Genomic DNA, 20,114 nt, shown 5'->3' with positions numbered 1-20,114 from the left:
TCCATGAAACATTTCATAACATGGAGGAATCTGGAAGGCATTTTGCTAAGTAAAATTAGTCAGTTGCAAAAGGACAAATATTGTATGTGACCACCATTATAAGAACTCGAGAAATAGTTTAAACAGAGAAGAAAATATTCTTTGATGGTTACGAGAGTGGGGAGGGGGAGGAGAAGGGATATTCACTCATTAAATAGTAGACAAAAACTATTTTAGGTGAAGGGGAAGACAACATACAATACAGGAGAGGTCAGCACAACTGGACTAAACCAAAAGCAAAGAAGCGTCCTGAATACAACCGAATGCTTCGAAGGCCAGCGTAGCAGGGTCGGGGTTTTGGGGACCACGGTTTCCTGGGGCATTTTGGTCAATTGGCATAATAAAATCTATTAAGAAAACATTCTGCATCCCGCTTTGGAGAGTGGTGTCTGGGGTCTTAAATGCTAGCAAGCGGCCATTTAAGATGCATCAATGGGTCTTAACCCACCTGGGGCAAAGGAGAATGAAGAACACCAAAGAAACAAAGTAATTATGAGCCCAAGAGACAGAAAGGGCCACATAAACCAGAGACTACATCGGCCTGAGACCAGAAGAACTAGATGGTGCCTGGCTACAACCAATGACTGCCCTGACAGGGAACACAACAGAGAATCCCTGATGGAGCAGGAGAACAGTGGGATACAGACCTCAAATTCTCATAAAAAAGACCAGACTTAATGGCCTGACTGAGACTAGAAGGACCCCGGAGGTCATGGTCCCCAGACCTTCTGTTAGCCCGAGAGAGCAACCATTCCCAAAGCCAACTCTTTAGAGAGGGATTGGACTGGACTATGGGATAAAAAATGATACTGGTGAGGAGTGGGCTTCTTGGCTCCAGTAGACACATGAGACTATGTGGGCAGCTCCTGTCTGGAGGGAAGATGAGAGGGCAGAGGGGGTCAGAAGCTGGCCTAACGAACACAAAAATATAGAATGGAGAGAAGGAGTATGCTGTCTAATTGGGGGGAAGCAACTAGGAGTATACAGGAAGGTGTATATAATTTTTTTCTTTTTATGAGAGACTGAGTTGATTTGTAAACTTGCACTTAAAGCTCCCCCCCGCCCCCCGCCAAAAAAAAAAACCCACCAGCCACTCTGCAGGAAAAAGATATGGCAGTCTGCCTCCATAAAGATTATAGCCTTAAAGGTGGACAAATGGAAATGAGGAACCCAAGATCAAGAAGGGGAGAATGTTGACACGTCACGAGTTTGGCAACCAATGTCACAAAACAACATGTACATTAATTGTTTGATGAGAAACTAATTTGCTCTCTAAACCTTCATCTAAAGCACAATTAAAAAAAAAAAAGATTACAGCCTTGGAAATGCTATGTGACAGCTCTACTTTGTCCTATGTTATTGTTGTTAGGTGCTGTCGAGTCGGTTCCGACTCATGCACAACAGAATGAAACACAGCCCGGTCCTGCACCATGCTTACAATCGTTGTTATGCTTGAGCTCATTGCTGCAGCCACTGTGTCAATCCACCTTGTTGAGGGTCTTCCTCCTTTCTGCTGACTCTGTACTCTGCCAAGCATGATGTCCTTTTCCAGGGACTGATCCCTCCTGACAACATGTCCAAAGTATGCAAGATGCAGTCTCGCCATCCTTGCTTCTAAGGAGCATTCTGGTTATACTTCTTCTAAGACAGATTTGTTTGTTCCTTTGGCAGTCCATGGTATATTCAATATTCTTCGCCAACACCACAATTCGAAGGCGTCAACTCTTCTTCTGTCTTCCTTATTCATTGTCCAGCTTTCACATGCATATCATGTGATTGAAAATACCATGGCTTGGGTCAGGTGCACCTTAGTCTTCAAGGTGACATCTTTGCTCTTCAACACTTTCAAGAGGTCCTTTGCAGCAGATTTACTCAATGCAACGCGTCTTTTGATTTCTTGACTGCTGCTTCCATGGGTGTTGATTGTGGATCCAAAAAAAATGAAACCCTTGACAACGTCAATCTTTTCTCCATTTATCATGATGTTGCTCATTGGTCCAGTTGTGAGGATTTTTGTTTTCTTTATTTTGAGGTGCAGTCCATACTTTGTCCTATAAAAACCAAAAAACCAATCCCAGTGCTGTCGAGTCGATTCTGACTCATAGTGACCCTATAGTGTTGCTATAAGTCAGAATCGACTAGAAGCCAGTGAGTTTGGTTTTGATTTGGTGCTGTCTTAGTTGTCTAGTGCTGCTATAACAGAAATACCACAAGTGGATGGCTTTAACAAAGAGAAATTTATTCTCTCACTGTCCAGTAGGTTACAAGTCCAAATTCAGGGTGCCAGCTTCAGGGGAAGGCTTGCTTTCTTTGTCCGCTCTGGAGGAAGTTCCTTGTCCAGAATCTTCCCCTGGTCAAGTTTTCAAGCGCAGGGACCCTGGGTCCAAAGGACATGCTCTGCTCCCGGTGCTGCTTTCGTGGTGGTATGAGGTCCCCAACTCTCTGCTTTCTTCCCTTTCCTTTTATTTCTTGAGAGATAAAAGGTGGTGCAGGCCACACCCCAGGGAAACTCTCTTTACACTGGATCAGGGATGTGAGGTGGGTAAGGGTGGTATACAATCCCACCCTAATTCTTTTTAACATAAAATTACAATCACAAAATGGAGGACAACCACAGAATACTGGGGATCATGGTCTGACCAAGCTGATACACACGTTTTTTGGGGGACATAATTCAATCCATGACAGGTGCTAAGAACTTTATGTAAATTAACTTCGTCCTCACAATAACCCAAAGAAAACAGTGTTGTTTTCCCCATTTTTTCACATGGCAAAACAGACTTTCAGAGAGATAAATTTGATTGACTTTTATGAGTCACACAAGTCCTAAGAGGCTGAGATAGGATTCAAACTCAGGCAGCTCAACTTCAAAGCCTGTGGGTTTTTTTGGCTTTATAGAACAGAAATTTATTCTCTCACAGTTCTGGAGGTTAGAAGTCCAAATCACAGTTTGGCCATGTTGATTTCTTCCTTGTTGGTCACCCTGGGCATTATTTGGTTCCTTGGTATCCCTTGGCTGTAAATGTCTGCCTCCCTCCCCTTGTCTGTGTCTATTTTTGTTGTTTTATACCTCAGAAGTGATTAGGTTTAGTATCCACTGTACACTGGTATGACCTCACTGATACAACAAAAGAAAACCCGTATTTCCAAACAGGATCACATCCACAGGTACAGGGCCAGGAATTCAACACATATTTTGAGGAAATGCAATTCAATCCATAACAAGTGGATTAGTTCACACAGAGTGAGAAGAGTGCTGAAAACATAACCCTGGGAACACTAACATGTATGGCCCAGATAAAAACAGAAGAAGCCTCAGGGAGATTGGAAAAAAAAAAAAAAAGAGTGGCCACAGAGGTAGGAAGGGAAACACAGTGTGTGCTGAGACCACAGAAGATTTTAAGAAAGGAGGAGTTGCCATTGAGATCAAATTGGAAAAGGGTCAAATTGCTAGGGTTGTCTGATTTTGTATATAAAAATATAGGACACCCTGGTACATTTGAATCTCAGGTAAATAACAAATAACCCTTTTAGTATAAACATATCCAACATATGTAATTGGGAGTTCCTATGTATTATCTGTCAATCCTACAAGCTGACTAATCATTGGCTTTGAAAATTGGAAAGTCATTAATATCCTATGCTAGGGCAGTTTCACCATAGCTCTGTGGCAGAATCCAGAAATTGGTGGGTGGATGAGTGAACTGGTGGTGAGGAAATATAGGCGGTAAGGAAGCGAGGTGATGAGGGATTCGATTCTGTGGAGGATTTTGGTGTCAAAGGAAGGTCAAAGCTTGTACTTTTAATCACATGATGTTGTTAGTTGCTGTCTAGTTGATTCCGACTCCTGCTGATCTCATGTGTTACAGGGTAGAACTACTCCACAGAGTTTTCTTGGCTGTAATCTTAACTGAAGCAGATCACCAGGACTTTTATTCTGTGGTACCACTGGGTGGGTACAAACTGCCAACCTTTAGGTTAGCAATTGAGCATATACCATTTACACACCTAGGAACATTCTATACACTGTGATATTCTATATGAATTTATTACAATAAAGAGTGTTAATTTCTAGGGATAATAATAGATTTTAATAGATACAGGTCTTATTCTTTGAAATATCACAGTTTGCAGTAAAAAAATAAATGATACATGTACAGACTCACTTTATCGAATCACTATGGGCAGTGGTTAGACATGTTTAAAAAAAAAAGATGACATCACTTTTTCTGTAGGGTTTCCTTCCTACCAGGCTGGAACAGGCTGGGGACAAGCATCACTTTATGGATGGCCCAAAGTAGAAATACTTCCAAGGTATTGAGAAAGAAGTGTTTTCCCCATTAACCACAGTTAGCTTGTTTGATTAAGCAGATACCAAGAAAGTTATAAAAACCTTACACTAGGCAGGAGGAAGAAAAGCAGACAATCCATTTTGAGGAAAAATGCCCCCCACAAAATATGGAGAAGGCTCTAGGTATAAAAATGTTTATTACAACATTGTTATGACAGCAAAGGACTGAAAGCAACTTAAATGTCCAACTAATAACAGGAAAATGATTAAGTTAATCGTGGCCCATTGACCTGATGGAGTATTGTGCAGCTGTGTATTTATTTATTTATTTTTTATGTTTTGCTTTTGTAAAAGTTGTATCTGCTATACTTTGAAAAGAAGAAAATTATCTGTGATCTGACCACCCGGCAATAATCGCTGTTAAGTTTTTGTTGATGTCCCAGTTTATACTTCCTTTACATTTATAATGCAGCAACCACTATAAAGGATAGTTATGAAGATGAGGTAACAATATTTTAAAACGGTATGTAATAAGTAAAGGAGCCTTGGTGGCGCAGTGATTAAGTGCTCAGCTGTGAACTGAAAAGTCAGCAATTTGAACCCACCAGCGGCTCCGAGGGAGAAAGATGTGGCAGTCTGCTTCTGTAAAGATGTCAGCCTTGGAAACTCTATGGAACAGTTCTACTGTGTCCTATAGGGTCACTATGAGTCAGCATCCACTTAACAGCAATGTTTTTTTTTGGTTATACAGTAAGTAAGTAAACAGGGCAAAAAGATTTTACAACTATGAAAATAAATAGATACACAGGAAAAAATACTGGAAGGAACTACACTGATATTTTAATGTTGTTATATTAGGGTGTGGAATTGTGGGTGTGTTTTACTTTATTTTCTACATTGTACTTATATGACACTTGGGGACAACAGTGAGACACTCTCAAGAAATCTGAGTGGTAAACTAATAAAACCTACGCATCATGGATAGGATTAGTTTTTGCAGCTGTTTCCTCTAAATCCTTGCAACTCAGAGTAGGATCCTTGAACAAGCAACATTAGCGTGTCTGGTAAAAAGTCTGGTAGTTTATAGAAATCCAGGCCCCAGTCCAGGCCAACTGAATTCGCATATGATTTTGACAAAATCCCCGGGTAATCCTTTTTCATGTTAAAGCTTGAGATGCAGTGCTTTCAATGAAAAACTTCTTCTTTCTGGAAGAGTGGAGTTTGATGATGGTCTAATTGATGGTATTAATAACTCTAAATATAATGTGCTAGTAGGAGAGGGTTGATTGGGACATTGGCAGATGGAAGTGGGGCAGAATATGACAGTTTATCTGACACTGTCCAGGGGTGAGAGACTAAACTTGGGGGCCCCAGAGATGGGCCCTCAGGTGTGAGGCTTCACATAGATCCCCCGGGGCTCATCGAGCTCTCCAGGTTGTGAGCAAGTTGTCCTACCAGTTTCCCCAGTGCCCTTTGCCTTGGCTCCTTCATCCCAAGCACCTCTTTGGCAATAAGCTGGTTTTCCTTGAAGCTTTCCTTCAGGAAAAGAAAATTTGTCTGAGAGATAACTAGTCTTTTAGAGCAGTCTGTACTTCTTGTTATTGTTGTTATTTGCCATTGAGTCAATTTCTACTCATAGCAACCCTGGGTGACAGAGCAAAACTGTCCCATAGGGTTTCCTAGGCTGTAATCTTTATGGGAGCAGAAAACCAGGACTTTCTCCCACGGAGCCAATGGGTAGGTTCAAACCACCAACCTTTCAGTTAACAGCCAAGTGCTTAACCTTTGTGCCACCAGGGCTCCTTGCACTTCTCATTAGTTTATGTTAAATTGCCTTCCCATAATGCATGAGTCATAAACTGTAGTATCTGGTCTATGGATTTATTTCCTATTGTAAATTACTATACCAGCATCCTTGTGAATTTGTAAATCTGGCACGCATTTGGTTAGCAAATGTCTAAGAGAGACCAGTCAACCTTAAGGGGCTACTAATAAAATCACCAGTAACATTATAGAAGATTAAATCTACCTAGAGATATTTTTTAGAGATATTATTCCCTGGGAGGCCCTATCTGGTGGCCAGAGACCTCCTTAGGGGAAATGTAGGTAGTTTTCCTTAAAACCACATTAACTTTTATACTGACTAGAAAATTTTATTTATTTTTTAAAGAATCTCTATATTTTTAAAAATTTTTATTGTGCTTTAAGTGAAAGTTTACGAATCAAGTCAGTCTCTCATACACAAACTTATACACACCTTGCTATGTACTCCTAGTTGCTCTCCCCTTAATGAGGCAGGACACTCCTCCTCTCAACCCTGTATTCCCTATGTCAATTCAGTCTGTTTCTGTCCCCTTCTGCCTTCTCATCCGTCCTCCAGACAGGAGCTGCCCACATAGTCTCATGTGTCTACTTGAGCAAAGAAGCTCACTCCTTTCCAGTATCATTCTCTGTCTTATAGTCCAATCTAATCCCTGTCTGAAGAGTTGGCTTTGGGAATGGTTCCAGTCTTGGGCTAACAGAAGGGTCAGGGACCATGACCTCCAGGGTCCTTCTAGTCTCAGCCAGATCATTTAGTCCGGTCTTTTTATGAGAATTCGAGGTCTGCATCCCACTGTTCTGCTGCAGCAGGGATTCTCTGTTGTGTTCCCTGTCAGGGCAGTCATCGGTTGTAGCCAGTCACCCATCTAGTTCTTCTGGTCTCAGGCTGATGTAGTCTCTGGTATATGTGGCCCTTTCTGTCTCTTGGACTCATATCTCCCTTGTGTCTTTAATGTTCTTCATTCTCCTTTGTTCCAGGTAGGTTGAGACCAATTGATGCATCTTAGATGGCCACTTGCTAGGTGTTTCAGACCCCAGATGCCACTCACAAACTGGGATGCAGAATGTTTTCTTAATACATTTTGTTATGCCAGTTGACCTAGATGTCCCCTAAAACCAGGCTTCTCAGACCCCCATCCCTGCTACTCTGGCTTTTGAAGCATTCGGCTGTATTCAGGAAGCTTCTTTGCTTTTGGTTCAGTCCAGTTGTGCTGACCTCTCCTGTATTGTGTGTTGTCTTTCCCTTCACCTAAATTAGTTCTTGTCTACTATCTAATTAGTGAATACCTCCTCCCTCCCTCCCTCCCCACCGTTGTAACCATCAAAGAATTTTTTCTTCTGTATTTAAACTATTTCTTGAGTTCTTGTAATAGTGGTCTCATGCACTATTTGTCTTTTTGCAACTGACTAATTTCACTCAGAATAATGCCTTCCAGATTCCTCCACCTTATGAGATGTTTCACAGATTCATCATTGTTCTTAATCATTGCGTAGTATCCCATTATGTGAATATACCATAATTTATTTATCCATTCGTCCGTTAATGGGCACCTTGGTTGCTTCCATCTTTTTGCTATTGTAAACAGTGCTGTAATGAACATGGGTGTGCACATATCTCTTCGCGTAGAGGCTCTTATTTCTCTAGGATATATTCCAAGAAGTGGAATTGCTAATCGTATGGTAGTTCTATTTCTAGGTTTTTAAGGAAGCTCCAAATCGATTTCCAAAGTGGTCGTACCATTTTACATTTCTACCAGCAGTGTGTAAGTGCTCCAGTCTCTCCACAAGCTCTCCAACATTTATTATTTTGTGTTTTTTGGATTAATGCCAGCCTCGTTGGGATGAGATGGTATCTTATTGTACTTTTGATTTGCATTTCTGTAATGGCTAATGATCGTGAGCATATCCTCCTGTATCTGTTAGCTACCTGAATGTTCTCTTTGATGAAGTGCTTGTTCATATCCTTTACCCATTTTTTAATTGGGTTATTTGTCTTTTTGTAGTATCATGTAGATTTTAGAGATCAGATCCTAATAGGATTTGTCATAGCCAAAAACTTTTTCCCAGTCCGTAGGTAATCTTTTTACTCTTTTGATGAAGTCTTTGGATAAGCATAAATGTTTGATTTTTAGGAGTTCCCAGTTATCTAGTTTCTCTTCTGGTGTTTGTGCATTGTTAGTAATGTTTTGTATACTGTTTATGCTATGTATTACTGCTCCTAGCATTGTCCCTATTTTTTTCTTCCATGATCTTTATCATCTTAGACTTTATATTTAGGTCTTTGATCCATTTTGAGTTAGTTTTTGTGCATGGTATGAAGTATGGGTCTTGTTTCATTTTTTTGCAGATGGATATCCAGTTATGCCAGCATCATTTGGTAAAGAGACTGTCTTTTACCCATTTAACTGACTTTGGGCCCTTGTCAAATATCAGCTGCTCATATGTGGATGGATTTATGTCTAGATTCTCAATTCTGTTCCATTGGTCTATGTATGTGTTGTTGTACCAGTACCAGGCTGTTTTGACTACCGTGGCAGTATAATAGGTTCTAAAATCAGGTAGTGTGAGGCCTCCTGCTTTGTTCTTCTTTTTCAGTAATGCTTTACTTATCCAGGGCCTCTTTCCCTTCCATATGAAGTTGGTGATTTGTTTCTACATCTCATTAAAATATGTCATTGGAATTTGGATCAGAATTGCATTGCACCTATAGATGGCTTTGGGTAGAACAGACATTTTTACAATGTTAAGTCTTCCTATCTATGAACAAGGTGTATGTTTCCACTTACGTAGATCTCTTTTGATTTCTTGCAGTAGTGCCCTGTAGTTTTCTTTGTATAGGTCTTTTATGTCTCCAGTTAGATTTATTCCTAAGTATTTTTATGTTCTTGTGGGTAAATGGTACTGATTTGGTGATTTCCTCTTTGATGTTCTCTTTGTTGGTGTAGAGGAATCCAACGATTTTTGTGTGTTTATCTTGTATCCTGATACTCTGCTGAACTCTTCTATTAGTTTCAGTAGTTTTCTTGAGGATTCTTTAGGGTTTTCTGTGTATAAGATCATATCATCTGCAAATAGAGATACTTTTACTTCTTCCTTACCAATTCGGATGCCCTTCATTGAAAAATTTTTTTTTTTTTTGGGAAAAAAAAAAGATACAAAATGAGAAGGAAACTATCCTGAGTTTCATTATTTAAGGAAATTGTCTTATTTGCGTAATTCACAGAGCATTTCTCAATGCTTGTTTCTTCCTCCTTTAATATCATTTTCAAAAGAATTTTAAGAACATTGGATTTTATGTTTCTGTAATACCACAGAAGTTAATGTAACTCAATCTTTTCCATTACAGAATGAAGTCTTTTTTTCTAACATTTTACATGGTATCCTCAGAGAAGATCATGCCCTAGTGTCTAGAGCTGTATCCATGAAGGTGGAGAATTTCACAGAAACGAGTGAAATAAATGAACTTTTTGACTTATTTACTTACAACAAGGTAAAAACAGTTAAATATTTCCTTTTGTTCTACACTTTTCTAGAAAGTTGCATAAAATGGGTTATGTCATTTTTGTGTGCCCTTCCAACTCATAGCAACCCTGTAAGAAAGAGTAGAGCTGCCCCATTGGGTTTCCTAGGCTGTAATCTTTACTGGAGCAGATCACATCTTTTCTCCTGAGGAGTGGCTGATGGGTTCCAAGTGCCAGCCTTTGGGTTAGCAGCTAAATACTTAGCCATTGTGCCACCAGGGTTCCTTAAATGGGTTATTTAGAGTCATAGATAAATATGCTACTGTAACACTTTTGATACAAATAACAGTTATTGTGTTCAGTAAATAGATTTCAGCAAATGTGGTTAAATCAATTCTAATAAATAGGTATTAAGAACTCAGTGCTATCTACCATTATAAATAAACGTCGAGAATTTGCTACTTTTAAGGTAAATCCTTTTGTTTGGTGGAGATTTATTTTTGCCATGCAAGTATCTCAATTAAAAAATTTTTTTGCATACCCTGAACTCTTTTTATGTAGAACATTTACTCACCCTTTACCCGTTGATTAGTGACAGTGTACTATTTTATTAGCATATTTTGGAATAAACCAAACATTAGAGTAGAATGCAATCAGGAGGAGCACAGCCCAGAATATTGCTTGTACAAATGGAATGTGTTAGTATATGGCTATTGACTTTTGTTCAAATAATGGACAGGTTCTTATGTCCTAGGGAGCGTCCATGGCACGGATGCTTTCCAGCTTCCTGAATGAGAATTTATTTATTGGTGCACTGAAGGTGAGTTTACTTGATTGTTGTTACCTGGATGACAGGAAACATAAATTGCTTTGGCATGTTATTTATTTTAACTTTTTCTATTTTTAGTCATATTTGGAGACATTTTCTTACTCAAATGCTGAGCAAGATGATCTCTGGAGGCATTTTCAAATGGTAATTGTCTGACTTTCTGACCTGTATTTGCTGAATGATCTTGTGTGATTCAGTACAACAAGATCTGGAGGCCTGCTCTCACACAACAGTGCCGTGGAAAAATGAGTTTGCCTGGTTTGTAAAACTCCCTTATGTCGAGGGTTGTGTCTTTTATTGTCACCACTGTATCCCCAGTACTCAGAACAGAGCTTGGCACATATTAGATCCATAAATATGTATTGATTGAATGAATGGACTAAGGAACCATTCCTATAGAGGTGAACAAAGTTTTGAATTTGGCCAGAATATAATCCACTGGGGATTACTATAGAAATGAGGAGTAGAATAGCTCCTAGTTTCTTTTAGGAGATTGCTACTTTGAGAGGCTTTGATGATAAATTTATCTGCTTTTCTGATGACTTTTTTAAAACAGGCCATAGATGACCAGAGTAAAATTCTTTTGCCTGCAACAGTAAAAAGTATAATGGACAGTTGGACACATAAGAGTGGCTTTCCAGTTATTACCTTAAATGTATCCACTGGTGTTATGAAACAGGAGCCATTTTATCTTGGAAAGGTTAAAAATCAGACACTTCTTACCCACAAGTAGGTTGATTTACTGCTCTTTGTCTTTACCTTCCTGGGGGTTCAGCTCTTATGAAATGGAGTTTAAGGGTACACACTCTTCTGCAAAGTGACTTGAGAGGGTGACCCAGGGCTCCACTCAAGGTTGTTACCGGGGTGCTACCTGTGGGGCAGAGCCCTGATATGCTGAGCAAGGCCAGAGACCTGCGTTTAGGAATTCAAGGCAGTGCCCTTCCCTGGAATTTAGGGCCACACCAGTGATGAGAGGGGTGTTATATATTCCTCCTTGTCTTTCAAACAGAAAAAATGAATTACTTGAGATTCTGCATAAGAGGCAATAACAGAGCCACAGGTGGCCACATATTAGTTAAAAGAAGAAAGGGTCCGTTTGCAAGGTAGTCTTGTCTTCTCTAAAAATGAAACTGAATGGTAACTATGTCTATGAGGAATACGTGTGTGTGTGTGTGTGTGTGTGTGTGTATTTGTAGCCATACTTACAATATTAGAATTATGGTCTTTAGATTCAGTATTGAGCTTAAATATTGATTTCACCAAAATTTGCACCTTGTTTTTTTTAAACTCTCTGTGTTTCAGTTGCTTTATCTATAAAGTGAATGTAATAACACGTAGTCCAGGGGGTTGTTGTAAAAATGAAATGAAATGAGTATAAAGCAGCCTAGCATCGGTCACTTTCCCTCTCTTGACTTGTTAGATAATTTTCAACTATTTTATGAGTTTTGATCCTCACGTCTCCTTATAGGAAGTATCATACAAATGAGTAATTTTCAAGTACTATCACCAACATTTTCCAGTAGACCTACTCTTCCTTTAAAATTCCAGAGGCAGGAGAACAGAAGACCCAAAAGTCCCTTCTCATTTAATATTCTGTGATTTTTGAGAAGAGGTGTGCATCTTAGCTATGTAGATAAACACAGAGCTACAGTTCCAAGTCTTTGAGAGGCCAAGCTCGTAAGCATTTGAGCAAGATTGGAAATATTACCCAACCCCAAAGTAGCGTGTCTGTTCAGATGACTAACTTGCATTCGCTGCCGTCTGCTACTTTACCCAGATCACATCTACCACTGTGGAAGAATGTAGATATTCAATATATATGAGTGCCCTGGCTGACTTCTGTTCAACACTTTTCAGATGAGGAAAAATTTTGAGGCCAAAAAGCATTTTGAAATGTTTGTCAAGCTTTTTCTTCTTAACTTACTCTTCACTTCTCTTGGCACAAAGGGATTTGGGTCTGTCTGCAGTGTTTGAACTACCTTTGGGCAAGGCCAGGGGGTTATAATTTAATATAAATGGCCCTTGAACGTTTCAAAATCAATACAGTGTTAGTAGCTGTTATAAGAAGTAAATCCCTAAGACACAGGAGAGAAGAGTAAAGAAATAGCTAAAGCAAAACTGGCTTGTAAAAATCACAGCAAATAATCCTAAGAACAAAGTCCTGCATATCTAGAGGGAAGGACCAAAGAACTCCAGTTCTGTCGTCTCATTTAATGTTGGTTCGGAATTTATATTCTTATGTGTAAAAATTAACTGAATTTTTATTTTCTTCCAATAAGTGACACATGGATTGTCCCTATCCTTTGGATAAAAAATGGAACTACACAATCTGTAGTCTGGCTAGATAAAAGCAGCAGTAAGTAACAAATTTTAAAAACATTTTTGCATATATACATAAAGGCAGAAAATGAAATACATAAAGGCAGAGAACAAAATGTTGAAATGTCTAGCTTTTGAAAGGCTATCTACTTTAAAACTAAAATATTATCTCATTCTTGTTGAACATATAGCTTTGAAGAAAAGTTCCAAATATTTATATATGAAAAAATATTATTATATGGTAAGATTGGTACATATTTTAGAATTCCTTTATCTTTTTTGTCTTTGTTTTGGTGAGTTTAGAATTAAGACTATAGAGTATAAACATGTATTAAAATCTTTAAAAAAAGTACCACTCCAAACTATTCACATCTTCCTTTGCAGAAGTATTTCCTGAAATGCAAGTTTCAGATTCTGACCATGATTGGGTGATTTTAAATTTGAATATGACTGGATATTATAGAGTTAATTATGATGAATTAGGTTGGAAGAAATTAAATCAACAGCTTGAAAAAGATCCTAAGGTAAGGTTTTTTATTTTAATAACTTTTATTAAATATCATTAAACAATGTGCTCTCTAGCCTCTTAGAGGCTGAGCTTTCATAAACCTGTCTTGTGGGAAAAGCCTTCACCCTATTCCCACCCTTCACTCCTGGCAAACTGGAGAGAGATATTTTTCTTACTCTTAGAAAGGGGAGATTTTAGTTGAATGAGTTGTTTTTTTTAACACTAATTTTGCTTTTCTACAAAAACTTTACCTTTCCAAGTAGGAATCAGAATAAATTTTCCTATGAATCATTACCTTTGTAGTCTTAGGCAAGTTACTTAAATGCTCTTCTTCCATTTTGTCACTTTAGGATGGGAATAACATCATATTTTATATGTCATGAAGATTAGAGTTTATGTAGGTAAAAAAATATAGTTAATATTTTTAAGCAACCTGGAAGGGCAAAGTAGAACTGCCCCATTGGTTTTCCAAGGCTGTAAATCTTTATGGAAGTAGACTGCCACATCTTTCTCCCATGGAGTGGCTGGTGGGTTCTAACTGCTGACCTTTCTATTAGCAGCCAAGTGTTGTAACCATTGCATCACCAGGGCTCCGTTAGCTCATAATAGGAAGTCCATACATGCTAAACCAAATCTGTTGCCACTGAGTCAATTTTGACTCATAATGACCCTATAGGACAGGGTAGAACTGCCCCATAGGGTTTCCAAGGCTGTAATATTTACAGAAGCAGACTGCCGCATCTTTCTCCCTCAGAGCAGCTGGTAGGTTGGAACCATCGATATTTTTGTTAGCAGCTAAGCACTTAACCACCAGAGTTCCTTGGCATATATGCTAGACAGTATGAATATTATTCCTGAAAGCATATTCCCACTATCTCTCACAAGAGAAAATTCATAAAATGTAATATCACTTTGTCTTAGTTATCTAGTGCAGCCACAACAGAAACACCACAACTGGATGGCTTTAACAAAGAAAAATGTATTCTCTTGCAGTCTAGGAGGCTAGAAGTTTGAATTCAGGGAACCAGCTCCAGGGGAAGGCATTCTCTCTCTGTTGGCTCTGGGGGAAGGTCCTTGTCATCAATCTTCCCCTGGTCTAGGAGCCTCTCAGCACAGGGACCCAGGGTCCAAAGGACATGCTCCCCTTCTAGTTGTTCTTTCTTGGTGGCATGAGGTCCGTCTGTCTCTCTGCTCACTTCTCTCTTTTATATCTCAAAAGAGGTTGACTCAAGATACAGCCTAATCTTGTAAATTGAGTTCTGCCTCATTAACATAACTGCCTCTAATCCTGCCGGATTAGCATGAGATAGGTAGAATTTACAACACATGGGAAAACCACATCAGATGACAAAATGGTGGATAATCACGCAATACTGGGAATCATGGCCTAGCCAAGTTGACATGCATTTTGGGGGGATACTATTCAACCCATAATACGCTTTAAATTATAAAATTACTATAAATGATCATATAAACATTAAAACTTTGGCTGGCTACAATCAATCTGATTTTAATCAGTTGAATTAAACCAAGTCTCCATTGGAGGAGATGGATGCTGACTGGGGAGTCTGTGGAGTTGGCTCTGATGCTACTTGCTCTGTAACCTTGGGCAGTTTGCTCAGACGCCGTTTGTAAAACTGGAGTGTTGAAGTAAATGATATATTGGTGTCTCCCTATTCTAAAATTCTCTGAGACACCTAGCAGCCTTTCTAGCAGAGGAGGCAGTAAGTTATACTTGTGTAGAGGCTTGGGCTCTGGGTTAGATAGACTTGAGTTCATATTTTTGTTCATTGTTTGTCAGCCGTATGACTTTGGGCCTCTTATATGACCAGTCGTGCCTCAGTTTCCTTATCTGTATAACATAATAGACCAAACTTAAAGGGTTATTTTGAAGCTTAAATAATGTTTAACTGAGGACTGACACATTTCAGGCATTCAGAACATGTTCAGTAATTTTTTAAAATTGTTATTGGGATTTCAAATAAAGCTACAAAAACATTTATATTAATTTTTTTTTTCAAATCTTTCTCAGAGTGGCTAAATTCTTATTAATTATTAAGGGAAGTCTAAGCCATGGTAACTGTAGGTCATTCATACCATTAAATTGATTTCTTGAAACAATTACAGGTTTACGTATTGAAAAACTGAGGTCAATTATGTCTACAACGTAGTTGGTGAGCAAGTAAAATAGAATTTCTATTATTAATCTTATTCTTAAAAAATGTATTATTGCCACAAAAAAGAAAGAGATTATTATCAAGGGAAGAATTAAGCTTGGCTCGTTCAGATGCTGTAAAGAGTATAGTGAAGATAAATTTCCTAGGATCAAAATATGGAAGTGCTGGAACATGTTGAAACAATGCTGTGGAAGGCTTTGGGTGTCCTTAGGGGACTGAACCTAAAATTAAAGAGTCCTATGGTCTGGCAATGCCAAGGAGCTCAAACAGAAGCCTGAAGAGTTAGGTTGGCAATTGATCCCTGCCTTTCTGTGGCTATAAAGGACTGTGTTGGTGGTATTGTGCCAAATTGGTAAAATCTTATGAAGACAGAGACCACTAGAAAATTACTTCAGTGTTACCAAAATAGTGCTAAATAATATTTAGTTAAGGCCTGCTAAAAGGAGCTCTGGTAGCGCAGTGTTTAAAAGCTTGGCTACTAACCCAAAGGTTGGTGGTTTGAACCCATCAGCCCCTCTGTGACAGAAAAATGTGGCAGTCTGCTTCTATAAAGATTATAGCCTTGGAAACTCTATGGGCCAGTTCTACTCTACTGTAGGGTCATTATGAGTCAGAACCAACTCAACATCAACAGGTAAGGCCTACTTAGTCCCAAGTGGCATAAGCAGTTTGCAGGTGGCTCCTAACGTAAGGGTTGGATGTTTGAACTCACCCAGTGATGTCATCGAAGAAAGGCCTAGCAATCTGTTTCTGTAAAGATTACAGCCAAGAAAACCCTATGGAGCAGATCTACTCTGTAACACATAGGGTTGCCATGAGTTGGAGTCAACTCTACAGCAACAATTTTTTTTTTTTATAAGGCGTACTGTGCCAAAAATTCCCCTGACAATAGTTCAGATATTGTGTTACAATTTAACGTAATCTTTCTGATTTGAAGAAGTCTTTTTAACTTGATTTCTTGTCTTATTTTTTAATATGGTATGTTTTGGGGAATACTTTAGCAAAACTCTGCCATATTTAAGCCTTATAAATTGATGTCCTGGGGAATTATTTATTAAAAACAGATGTATAATAAATTTTGGAGACCATTCTTGGTAGTTACCATTTTCTCTGCAGTTGAGATAATTCACAGATAAGTGTTTTGGAAGGAGCAAAGATCTTTAAATGTTATTATTTTGAAAATTATATTTTTATTAAAAAATGTTCTTATCTTTTCCTCAACTTATTTGGATTGAATTCTGCAGGCTATTCCTGTTATTCACAGACTGCAGTTGATTGATGATGCCTTTTCCTTGTCTAAGTGAGTATATTTTCTTCTCTGATAGTTTTAGAGTACCTTGAGGACATTATAGAAACAATAGCTTAATCACTATGAAATTGTTTCTTTATTATATATAGGTCCTAACTTATTAAGATGAGGACCAAATTCTGTGGTAGTAGCTGAATTTTATAACATAAAGAGTTGCTGGAAATAAATAGACTATCGACTGAGATTTTAAAGTGGTTTTTGTTACCCAAGGGTGATGACTATGGATATAATTTTAATGAGATCTGATCTGTATTTTAATTTATTGAAAAATGATTAATTTTATTTATATTAGTTTTTTCAGTATAAACTATGCTGCTAAGTATTTAGTCTTGTAAATTAGCATATGTTCAGAGTTAAAATTTTCAAACAATAAAAATTAAGAACTATAGGAATGAATTATCCAGCATGTTCTCTCCTTCTTTGACTTGTCATATTTCTTGAATGTCTGTTTGTTTTATCCTTCGTATCTTTACTACTCTTTCCCTCTGTGACTTGCTGCACATTTCTTTGCCCACTGCTTTGCTGAAATTCCTCTCTAAGATTCCCAAGACTTTTGACACTGTTGGTCACATCTTCCTGAAAACTTCCCTTTTGCCTTCCCGCCACTCAGATACGCAAGTCTGGTTCTCTTCCTGTATCTGACCCCTCTTCTTACTACTGCTGTGAGCATCCTCAAGGCCAATTATGGTTGTATTATTTTCCTCTCTCATTTTTCCTGTGGATTACATATTCATTCTTGTGGCTTCAGTGATCATTTTATTATGTACATTTACAGTGCCCAGCTGATATAAGAAATTTAACAAATGTTTGTGGAAGGATATGTTGATGACTTCCATCCCTACTTGTCTTTCCTCCTGTCCTCTCTTTATCCTGAACTTTTTTCTGTTTCAGAATTGCTCCTTCTATCAATTTCTTTCTCTTTGTCAAAGGCATCATTATTCTTCCCAGCTATCAAACTTGGAACATCAGAGGTGTCCTTGGCTCCTCTCCTTCGCCCATGCTCATCTAGTCATTACATCTTATCCTCCATTCTTGGTAATGTCTTTTGGATTTTCACTTTCCTTACTAGCCCCACTGCTTCCACACTAACCCAAGCTTTCATCATCTTTTGTCTGGCCTATCCCATTATCCTCCAGCCTTTGGTGCTTTTGAATTTGTTTAAATACCTAGAGTACGTTTCACTAAACTTAAACTTTTTAACCTAATATTCAAAGCTCTCCACAGTTTTGATCTCACTTCTCATTTATATACAAAATTAAGACTCTTGCCTCATTAGCATGGTCCGTCCATCACACTCATTCCCACTTTATCTTTTTTGTCCAGGCTACTTTTTCTTTCTCCCTACCTACTCCAATCCTACCCATCCTTCATTGCCTTTCTCAAGTTTCTTCTCCATGAAGTCTTCCCCAGCTTCTCCATCACACATGTATATTTCCCTTCTTTTCTACTTTATGGTATTCATTGCCTTTTCTGGGGCCTTTATTAACAGCTTCTTACGCATGAATCTCACCTTCTCATTGAAATAATTAGATTCTCAATGGTAGATGAGACTAGTGTCATATACCTTAGTTTATGGTCCCACCAGTAGGTAGCAGAGCATTAGAAGAGAATGACTTTTAATTAACACGTGTTTAATGAAAATTATATTCCCATAAGAATGCATAATAAATGCACAAATATTCTATTTCTCAATAATCAGTCCAACATTTGACCTGAATTTTCTATAGCCTCCAAGAATTTGGGTACTTGAATGTACCAGATTGAAACAGAAACCTGTCAACATTGCTTAGGTTACATCTTTCCAATAAGATGAGACCTTTACCCTCAATCTTCCTGATTGATTCACATACCTTGATAGAAGTCAGGCATTGACACATGGAACAAATATGGAAAGTGTGCAAATCATTTAGCCAGTGGAGGTTTTTTGAGTGTGTGTGTGTTTTTAAACCAAACAGAAACAATTATATTGAGGTTGAAACAGCACTTGATTTAACCAAGTACCTTGCTGAAGAAGATGAAATCATAGTATGGCATGCAGTCTTGGCAAACCTGATAACCAGTGATCTTGTTTCTGATGTAAACAACTATGATATATACCCGTTATTAAAGGTAATTTCATTCTCTTATGTGGCTTAAAAAAAAATCCTCTCTTCTTCTTTCCACGTTCTAGCCAGCACCTGTGAGACAGATCTTTACTGAAGTAAAAGTCTGTTAGTTCCACATATATCTATTTTCTATATTCAAGTAATGCCTGATTCCTCTTGAAAGTACCTTCATCATAGACCTGGTCTAGGAGATGAGTATGTGAGAAATTTGGAACGGTACTTCTTTATAGATGAAATGACAGCATGCCCTAAGAAACCAGACGTGGATGAAAATATTATGCCTTTTTTGCTTAAAGAAAAGGATAGCGTCTATTAGCAACTATTTCCGTAAGAGATTGTTAGATAAACAGAATGACATTTAATAATCTTACTTTCGTGATTGAAATATTCTGATCAATAGGAATACCCCTTAAAACCAGAGAGGTAAGTTCCAGAGAAAGTAAAAGTCTTGAAGCTGCTTTTGATGTTGCTCTAAAGAGATTAATTAGAATTAATGAATGAAGAAATGACATACCAACTTAACTGAAAAAAAATATAAAAGGAGAGAAGTTCCACCATTGGATTGAAATAGTGCTCATATGGAAGATGTCAAAGGTAAAATCAAAGAAAAGCTAGGGAGCAACCCTTGGGACTGTTAGAGGCCACAAACAAGCCTACGTGTGTGAGGTGATGATTCCAGGTGAGTTTCTGGGTCCGCCTGAGGGCGAGATGACAAATGCCTCAGGATTCCAGAGTTTCCTTTTGTAATGTCCAGAGTGCTAAAGGGAACTTGGCTGAGTGCAGGGATGGTCACAAATTATAGCTGGCATTTGAACCTTTGTGGCATTCAGTTGGTTCACTGAGAATATCTGATGACTGATTCTGGGTAAAGAAGTAGAAACCGGTAATACTTGCTTTTTAAGAATTTCAGTGAATACCATCTAGCTTGTTCTAAGAGATATGTTGGTAAAGGTGTAACTTTTATAATCTTATTTTTTTTACCAACTGATAGCTAAGTCAAAGAAATTTTATTTCAGACTCAGAATTTTACCCAGCAGGCTTCAAGTCGAGTGCTTGACTTTGTCCAAGGTGTAAATCAGTTATTTTCTTGGAGGTATATATACTTTTATATATATATATATATATATTTATACTTAGCATGGAGTTCTTAAGTTATAAAGTTTAATATTTTTATTTGTTCCCTCTATTTTGAAAACACTTGAAAAATTTGGGGTGAAGTTAAATGATAATACCGGTAGTCTCTGACTTATGATGG

At 38.2% G+C, this 20,114-nt stretch overlaps 1 protein-coding gene across 1 annotated transcript in view; it reads left to right on the top strand.

Annotated features, from left to right (window-relative positions):
- Nucleotides 1-20,114, top strand: part of LVRN (laeverin) — a 105,036-nt gene that overhangs the window by 45,209 nt on the left and 39,713 nt on the right. Inside the window, exons 7-14 of the mRNA XM_049873615.1 lie at nucleotides 9,498-9,641; nucleotides 10,367-10,432; nucleotides 10,520-10,585; nucleotides 10,998-11,170; nucleotides 12,721-12,797; nucleotides 13,145-13,284; nucleotides 16,690-16,745; nucleotides 18,710-18,863. Of these exons, the coding sequence (XP_049729572.1) occupies nucleotides 9,498-9,641; nucleotides 10,367-10,432; nucleotides 10,520-10,585; nucleotides 10,998-11,170; nucleotides 12,721-12,797; nucleotides 13,145-13,284; nucleotides 16,690-16,745; nucleotides 18,710-18,863 (876 nt within the window). The remainder of the gene's footprint in view (nucleotides 1-9,497; nucleotides 9,642-10,366; nucleotides 10,433-10,519; nucleotides 10,586-10,997; nucleotides 11,171-12,720; nucleotides 12,798-13,144; nucleotides 13,285-16,689; nucleotides 16,746-18,709; nucleotides 18,864-20,114) is intronic.

The sequence above is a fragment of the Elephas maximus genome, chromosome 2 (assembly GCF_024166365.1).
Source record: "Elephas maximus indicus isolate mEleMax1 chromosome 2, mEleMax1 primary haplotype, whole genome shotgun sequence".
NCBI lineage: Eukaryota > Metazoa > Chordata > Mammalia > Proboscidea > Elephantidae > Elephas > Elephas maximus.
Note: the sequence above shows the minus strand (reverse complement) of the source record. Positions and strands in the feature narration are given on the sequence as shown.